At 64.6% G+C, this 8,049-nt stretch overlaps 1 protein-coding gene across 2 annotated transcripts; it reads right to left on the bottom strand.

Annotated features, from left to right (window-relative positions):
- Positions 1-3,546: 3,546 nt before the first annotated feature.
- On the bottom strand, positions 3,547-8,043 carry RNF208 (ring finger protein 208). Of its 2 annotated transcripts, none has more exons than XM_015644504.1 (2): positions 7,886-8,043; positions 3,547-6,536 (listed from the first exon to the last, which is right to left on the bottom strand). In XM_015644504.1, exon 2 carries the CDS (start codon positions 5,839-5,841, stop codon positions 5,044-5,046), a length of 798 nt encoding a protein of 265 aa, XP_015499990.1. In that variant the 5' UTR covers positions 5,842-6,536; positions 7,886-8,043; the 3' UTR covers positions 3,547-5,043. The 2 variants fall into 2 exon arrangements, with proteins under 2 accessions (XP_015499990.1, XP_015499991.1); XM_015644505.3 differs by lacking the exon at positions 7,886-8,043 and adding an exon at positions 7,502-7,552.
- Positions 8,044-8,049: the final 6 nt, after the last annotated feature.

Genomic DNA, 8,049 nt, shown 5'->3' with positions numbered 1-8,049 from the left:
CAGATGGGCTGGGATCCCCCACATGGACTGCAAATAGAGCCTGTGTTTGTACTGCAGCCGTGTCCAGCTGAGTTCAGTGCCTGGTCTGAGTGTTCTCTGGGGGTCCAGCAGTGGCACAAGGAGGGGATGGGCACAGCCAGTGACCCCCAGCCACCCTACAAGGGCTGTGAGCTCCACCATGGCAGCTCCCAGGCCCTGCTGAGCCGTGCCAGCCCGTGCTCAGACCATGCCCTTCGGGGAGATAAGAGAGCAAACACGGCTCTGTCCCTGCCATACACGGGAGCTGGAGCCTGTGGTGGGTGGCACCGGGGCTGTGCCCACATGGGACCTGCCATGGAGCAGGAATTTCCCAGGGCTGAGCAGGATCTGGGCTCTGCTTTTGGCTGCTGGACTCGTGTGAGGTTCCCCCACCAGCCAGGGGGTGTCTGGGTCACTGTGTGGCTGCTCTGCACCCTTGTTCCTCCTTGGGAAAACCCCAGGGGACAGGGGTGGGGATCCTCCCAGGCTTTCAGCCACCTTTGGGCTGTTGGTGGGTGGCAGGGAGTTGTCAGACCCTTGATGTCCTCCCAGGATTCCATTTTGGGGTGCTGACACCCACCTCCACAGCCTGGAATGTGCAGCAGTCTGTTTGTCACTGCTGGGACACACTCTGGGTGTGCTGCCAAGGCTCTGTGCTGACCCCATGCCAATTCCCCCCTCCCTGTGCTGCCACCCCTCTGTGTCCCCCTCAGCCCAGCCCTGCTGAGGGGCTGGTGACACTGCTGTGCCCTGTCCTGCCTGCCTGGGCTTGTGCAACCATCCCCAGGTCCTGCCTTTGCCCTTCTCCCCCAGAAATGCCCCATGGGCACCTCCCCAGGGCTGTGGCTGTGGGGGACCACTGTGTGCCACCCCCCTTCCCCTTCCCCTTCCCCTTCCCCTTCCCCTTCCCCTGGGGGTGGGGAGCCAGCGAGCACTGCTGTGCCCACCCAGCCCCACAGAATTCCCACATCATTGTTCCCAGGAGGGCAGAGATGGGGGCTCTGGGCTGTGCCAGGACACTGATGCCACTCAGAGCTGCCATGGGCTGAGGCACAGGGTGGGAGCAGGGCACCCCAAAACAGGTCAGGTCAGCAGGCAGAAGCAGGTGGGTCCCCCCTGCCCTGGTGGCACCAAGGAATATTTATTTATACCAAGTGGAGCAGCTCCATCAGGAGAAGCACCAGTTCAGCCCTGGCTGAGGAGTTTTTGGCTCCGTGGAGCCCGTGGGGAGGGAGAGCTCAGACCCCCGGGGGACCCTGTCACCATGTGGGAGCCTCATGTCCCTGCTCTACATCAGCTTCCCCTCTGCTGGGCGGCTCTCAGGGGCTGTGAGAGCCCCAGGCTGAGGCTGGGTGTCCCCAGGGTGTCCCCAGGGTGTCCCCAAGATGTCCTGGCTGTCCCCAAGGAGGGGCACAGCCTGGCTCCTCCCTGTGTTCACATCCATGGGGAGCTGGTCCTGCTCTGCACCCCCTGGGGCAGGATGGGGGTGCTGGGGCTGGGCTGCAGGAGCTGCTTGTCACAGAAGCACAAAGTGCACTGGGTTGGAAAGAGCCCATCAGGATCATCCAGTCTGGCTCCTGCCCGTGCACAGACACCCCAACAACCCCACCCTGAGCCTGGGAGCGTTGTCCCAGTGCTCCCTAACTGGGGAGAATGAACCATGCCCTGAACCCGTGCCAAAGGCTGAGCCCAAAACAACCCAATCCTGGCACTTCCCAGCTAAAATGAGGACATTTGGGAAAAGAGTCAATCCCAGGAGCGATTTAACTCCCCATATCCCCTCTCCTATGGCCAGCCAAACTGGACACTGGGAGCGCAGAGCTCCATCCCAGCCTGCGAGGAGATTTTACAACCATGAGGAGATTTTACAACCATGAGGAGATTTTACAACCAGCTCTCCTGGGAACACCTGGGAGCATCTCTGCTCTCATGTGGCCAAAGCTGCTCCTGCAGCAATGTCCTGGCCAAGCAGCTCCTAGGACCTGGAGATCTTAAAAAACTTATCGTGGAGGCACAAAGCTCAGAATGGCCCTGGGAGCATTCAGGGGATGTGAAAGACTTTTAATTCACCTGCATTTGTGACACAAGGGCTGTCACCACTCCATGTACCTGTCCTCTTCAGCAAACCTGGCCCCTCTTCCAGCAAGTGCTTATTCGAGGTTAATAGGGCAGGAGAAATGGGCTCTAGCCCAGCACTTGCTCCTGAAAGGCCCCATTTCTTCCTTAATTGCAACTCAAAATCAAATTAGCAGTTTTAAATTTACTCTGTGCCCAAGAGGTGCCACAAGGGTAGGGGAGAACACGTTGTACCCATTGTCCTTATGTAATAAAAAGGGTAAATTCCTACTGAGGGCAAAATTTCTGCCACCTCTGCTCTGGCTGGCCACAGCTTCGGTGTCTCTGGGGGCAGAGATGCTCAGCCTGGATTTAGTATGAGCTTTTGGGGTATTGGAGTTCCTTATCCTGGACTTGGCACGAGCCTTTGTGGGGATGGAGATGGATGTGGGGCTGTCCCAGCTCCCCCAAGCAGCTGCATCATTTGGCTCAGTGTGGGGCTGCTTCAGCCACCAGGAGACCTCCACTCTGTGCCAAGGCTGCAGGAAGAATGCTGGGGTGTGGGTGCAGGGTGGGGGTGTTGGTAAGCACAGGGAGACAGGATGCAGTGTCCTCAGGGACAGGGGTGGCACCAGCTGCGTTATTGGTGCTGAAATTCAGCACCCATGGACCGGGAGGGGGTTCTGTTTCCAGGCATCCCCATTCCTGGGATGGGAACCAGCACACAAGGAAAAGGGGTCTGCAGCCACTCCTGCACCCTCCTGGATGTGCTGCTGCTTTGGAAGCTCCACCTTGGCCCAGAGCAGAGGGCAGAAACACTTACTGCTCCTGGAGAAGGGAAATTCGGGGGCTGGCAGTGCTCGTGCCCACAGCAGCCTGTGCCCGATCAGTGTGTACAGCTCGCCCTGGGGAGCTGCACTGCCATCCCTGATCATCATCCCAACTGCTTCTGCTGCAGATTCCCGGCTCTCCCAGCTGGAGCTCCCATCCCAGGGACCCCGGGGTCCTTCGGGGCAGGCAGTGGGTGCCATGTGCTGGTGCTGCCAGCTGCATGCAGTGGGGATGGGGCACAGAGGGGCCCATGGGTGCAGCTGCCCCTCCAGAGCAGGGCAGGGGGAACAGCACTGCCCGTGTCCCTGCCTGACTCCCTCCAACAGGCACATCCTCCCCCCAGTGCCCCACATCACCAGGGGACAGAGGGGACGTCCTGTGGGTGTTTGAGGGCTCCTGGTGTGGCTGGGGACCCCGAGCTGGGCAGGATCCCCCAAGGTGCCCAGTCACGTGCAGGGGCTGGGCAGGGAGGGGACACAACTCCAGCAGAGCTGGAAGCCAGGCTGGAGGAGGGGGAGGTGGCAGCCCAGGGCAGAGCTGTAACCTGGGTATTGCCCCCCAGCTGGAGCAGGACCAGGCCACATCCCGACGTGTCACCCCACTCCTGGCCACAGTGACGCGCCCCCAGACTCCAGCTCGCTCTTCGTTCCAATATAATCTTTATTGGGGAGACTGATGGGGGTCAGAACAAGGCCGGGTATAAAACATGATCATGGTCACAACCAGCAGCGGGAGGCATTGGCAGAGCAACACAGAGACGGTACCGGCGCCGTTCTCCAGCGGGGGGAGAACGGTCCTGGGGCTGCGCCAGCGGCACTGCCCGCTCCCTCGGGACGGGCTGCCCATGGACCGGCCCCTCTCCCTGCACGGCTGCTGGCCTTGGCCAGTGCCAGGAGCTGCTGTTTCCTCCAGGATGCAGGGTTCTGGGACCCCTCAGGCTCACCCAGCCCCAGCGCCCTGGGACTGGGCAGCGTGTCCCCTGGTGCCATGGCCATGCTGGGTTGTGGTGCTCAGCCCCATGGGAGCACCCAAAATTATGGCTTTTTCTTTATTTCGTTTTTTTGTTTTATGTTTTTTTGCTTTTTTTGGCAGCAAACTTACCCCTCCAGGTGCTCTGGAGAAAGCAAGACTGTGCACAGGGGGCTGCAGCCCTTCTGCACGGGGGTCAGAGCAGAGGTGCTGCTCTGGGGAAGGGACTGTGGGCAGGAGCCAGACCTCGGTCGCCCTGCCCAGTCAGATCCCCCTGCTGAATTCAGCACTTTGGGGTACTGGACCCCGTGCCAGCCTCCTGAGCCATCCCATGGGGCATCGGTGTGGGTCCCGGGCGGAGGGGCAGAGAACGGGCACAGCTCAATGCCTTTGTGAACACGAAGTGGCCTGGGGTGGGGCGGCTGGGAATGGATGGGGAAAAACAAGAATCCTCCAAAACGAGGACAAAGTGGAGCTTTCCTCAAGGGCCTGCGGAGGACATGGGCCGCGCGTCTGCTGGCGTCCGAGGGGCCGGCGGGGCGGCTTGCTGTGGCTACTGAGGCTCGGGCACACGGCGGCGTGGCCACTGAGATGAAAGCTTTGGCAAATAACTTACAGAAAGGGGGTGGAGGGGGCAGCTGGGGACCTGTCCTCGCTTCCTGTGCTGGGAGGGTGGCCCAGGGTGGCACCGTGCATCTCCGGGGCTCCTTGTGCTGCTGCGGCCGTGGGGCGGTGGGGAGGCTGTCACTGGGGCCCAGCGTCCGCTCCGGGGAGAGCCGGGGACAGAGGAGGGAAGGAGCACGGGGAAGGAGCACGGTGAGCCGCCCCAGAGGAGGGAAGGAGCACGGGGAAGGAGCACGGTGAGCCGCCCCATGCACACCGGAGCGGGGCCGGGGGAGCCGCGCACCCCGGGCGCTCTGACAGCCGCGCTCCCCGCGCCAGCGCCCCTCTCCCCGGGCACGGCCGGCGAGCAGGGGGCTGCTGCCAGGTCCCGGCACCCCCGCTGCCCCCGGCAGCGCCGGCGAGGACAGCAGTCCCATCCTGGGGCGCGGTGAGTACGGGAGCATTCCCTGGGCCCGGGGGACGCGGTCCCGCCCGCCGTGTCCCGCCGTGTCCCGCCGTGTCCCGCCGTGTCCCGCCGTGTCCCGCCGTGTCCCGCCGTGCCGAGGCTCACATGATGGTGCAGGAGGACAGGGGGTTGCGGATGTGGCAGGTGCAGGCGGCCCCGCAGTACTGGCGGAAGGTCTGGTAGCAGCTGCGCTCGGTGTCGCTGCTCCACTGCACGGGGTTGGCGGCCAGAGCCTCGGCCGGCAGTCTGTTCAGGATACTGGTGTTCACGGCCAGCGCCGCCAGCCCGTAGTCAGTGAAGAGCACGGTCTCCCGCTTGCAGGTGGGGCAGGAGATGAACTTGTACTTGGGGCAGGACTCGTAGAGGATCTGCAGGCACTCCTCGCACACCGAGTGCAGGCAGGAGAGGATGCGGGGCCGCTTGTTGGTGAAGTTGTACATGTGGCCGCAGGTGGGGCACTCCAGGGGCTCGCAGGGGGTCGAGGGGTGCAGCACGTACTGGTTGACGATGACCTCGTCCGACGGCGGCTGCCGGTGGTAGCAAACCTCGGAGCTGCCCTTGCGCTGGCCCTGGTAGCCGCGCTCTCGCCGCGGCAGGGGCGGGGTCCGAGGCAGCGGCAGCGGCCCGGGGGTGGCATCCAGGGCCGGGATGTCCCCGCACGCCTGGTTGACGATGATCTCGGACTCGGAGGGCCACGCTCGCTTGGCCACGAGGGGCGGCTCGCGGCGTGGGGCGGGCGCGTAGCGCGGCTGAGACGCCTGGAGCTCCGAGAACTTCTCCGGGTGGATGATCTTCATCGCCTCCATCTTAATGATGACCTGTTGCCCTTTCAGACACGACATGAGTATCGTTTTCACATTACTGTCCACTGCTCTGGGGTCTCCGAGGGACGCCTGCATGAGGCTAAAACATGCCGGCAGCCTGCTGAGCTTTCAATCTCGGTCTGGCCGCGGAGCAGGAGCACAGGGAGCAGCGGCTGGTGCGGGAGAGCATCCTGGGGAGACGGGGCAGCGCCAGCGGGCCCCGCACCCCTCTTCTGCAGCCAGCCCCGAGGGTGCCAGGAGCGAGGCTGGGGCAGGCAGGAGAAGGCAGGGCTCACAGTGGCATCCTGCCTGCTTCGAGATGCTCTCGGGCGGGTGATCAAAGCGCCGGCTCCCTGCAGCCTCGCCGGGATGTTAGCGTGACATTGGCAGTCGCTCAGCAGCCCCGCTCTTCTCCTTCGCTGCCGCTTCCCACAGCGGCTCGGCTGCAGTCGGGAACAGAAATTTGGGGCTGGTGCCACCGGGCGCTGCCCAGGGCAGGCGAGTCCAGGGAGGGTCCTGCAGAACTGGAGGCAGCTCTCACTTCGCCCCAGCCCGGCCTGTATTCCTGTTTACATGCAATGGGATCCTCGTGGCGCTGAAGAATGTGTTTGCAAATTCCTTTGCTCTGACTTCCCGGCTCTCCCACTTGCCGTCACCGGCAGCTCCCACAGGGCAGGGGCTCAGGGCACATCCCGTGCTGGAGGGCAGCTCACCTTGCCTGAGGCCAGGACACCGCACACCTCGTCCCCTCGGTCCCCGGTACCTCTGTCCCCAGCTCAGCTTCTTGCTCGCTGGAAATGAAAAGCGAGAGGGGTTTGGATCCAAGGCTCTTCAGGGATCTACCGGCTGCCAGCGCTCCCTCGGGATGCGTGCCCGCCTGCATCCCGGCAATTTGGCAACGGAGCCCTGCAGGTCCTGTCCATCCGCCCGCGTGCCTGGGCTGCAGGAGTGGCAGTGGGCAGGTATTCTCCCCCAGGCATCTGCTCGTGGGGTCCCGGGACCCCTTTCTGCCCTGAGGGTGGGAGGGCAGGTCCCCCAGAGCCCCGCTGGGCTGCAGGGCCCCTCCCGAAGGGGTTCCTCCACCGACCTGCCTCTGCTCAGGGTTTTCTCTCACGTTTAGCCCCTCCTCTGCTCAGTGGATCTATTTTTACCTCCATCGCTTGCTCCTGATCTGTCCCTGCTATTATCCCTCCCTCCGGCTTCCTCCTTCCTCTCCCCCCCTTCCCAGCCCCCTGCCCTTGTCCCGGGGCTGATGGAGAGGACAGGAGACGTTTGGGGGCAGGAGATGGGGGGCAGGCAGCCAGCCCGAGGCCATTTTCTCCCTCAGCAGCCCCTGCGCCAGCCCGGCTCTCCTCCGAGAAGGGCGAAGGCGCTCTCCTCCATCACGCTGCAAATCCTGTTAGAGGGATGCCTGCTCCCGCGGGGAGCTGCCAGGCCTGGCGGAGGGGGCCCGAGGGGGCCATCTGCTTGCAGCACAGCAGCAGCCGCCTTTGCGGAAGGAGAGAGGCCGTGGGGGTTCAGCCCCGGGTGCCCGGGGGCTGGGAGGGTGGGCTGGATCCCTGCCCAGCCCCAGCCGGGGTGTCCCGGGCTCCTGCCCTGCGGAGGGAGGCCTCGCCTCTCCCATTCCCCATCACGGGCCCACATCGCGCACCCCACATCGCGCACCCCGCGCCCCACAAGCAGCATCCATTCCCCCCCTCCCGCACACAGCAGCAGCCCCGGGAGCTCTGCCTGCGGCTCTCACACAGACACTCACCCGCAGCGCCCACGAGCGCAGCGATCCGGGTGGTCAGCAGTGCCACGCACTGTCACCGCGTTCCCACGCTCCTTCTGTCACACCCCTTCCCGCACAGCCCTGGCGCAGCCCCCCGCACCCCCACCGCCCCTGGGGCGGCACAGCCCCCCGCCACCCCCATCGCTCCGGGGGTGACACAGCCCCGCCGTGCCCCGCACCCCCATCGCTCCGGGGGTGCCCCAGTCCTCCCCAGAACCGTCCTTCCTCATCCTCGCAGCTCAATCCCCAGCCCCACACGCTCTCGGCCCGGCGGAGCACACGCCTGTGCACACGCAGAGATCCCCGCACACACACACGTGCGCTCCCGCACGCCCGCAGGGTCCCCCCCGGCCCTGGCCCCGTTACCTGCGCTGGCCCCGGGCAGGGGTCCCGCTTCAGCCGCCGGCCCCCGCTCCGTGCCCGGTGCGGTTCCTCGGGCCCGAGCGGCGGAGGTTATCTGAAAGGCAGAGGGATGCGGCGCTGCCCCGGCCAGGCGCGGCTCCCCGGGGATGCTGGCGGCTCCGAGGCGC

Source organism: Parus major, chromosome 17 (assembly GCF_001522545.3).
Source record: "Parus major isolate Abel chromosome 17, Parus_major1.1, whole genome shotgun sequence".
Taxonomy (NCBI): Eukaryota; Metazoa; Chordata; class Aves; order Passeriformes; family Paridae; genus Parus; species Parus major.
Note: the sequence above shows the minus strand (reverse complement) of the source record. Positions and strands in the feature narration are given on the sequence as shown.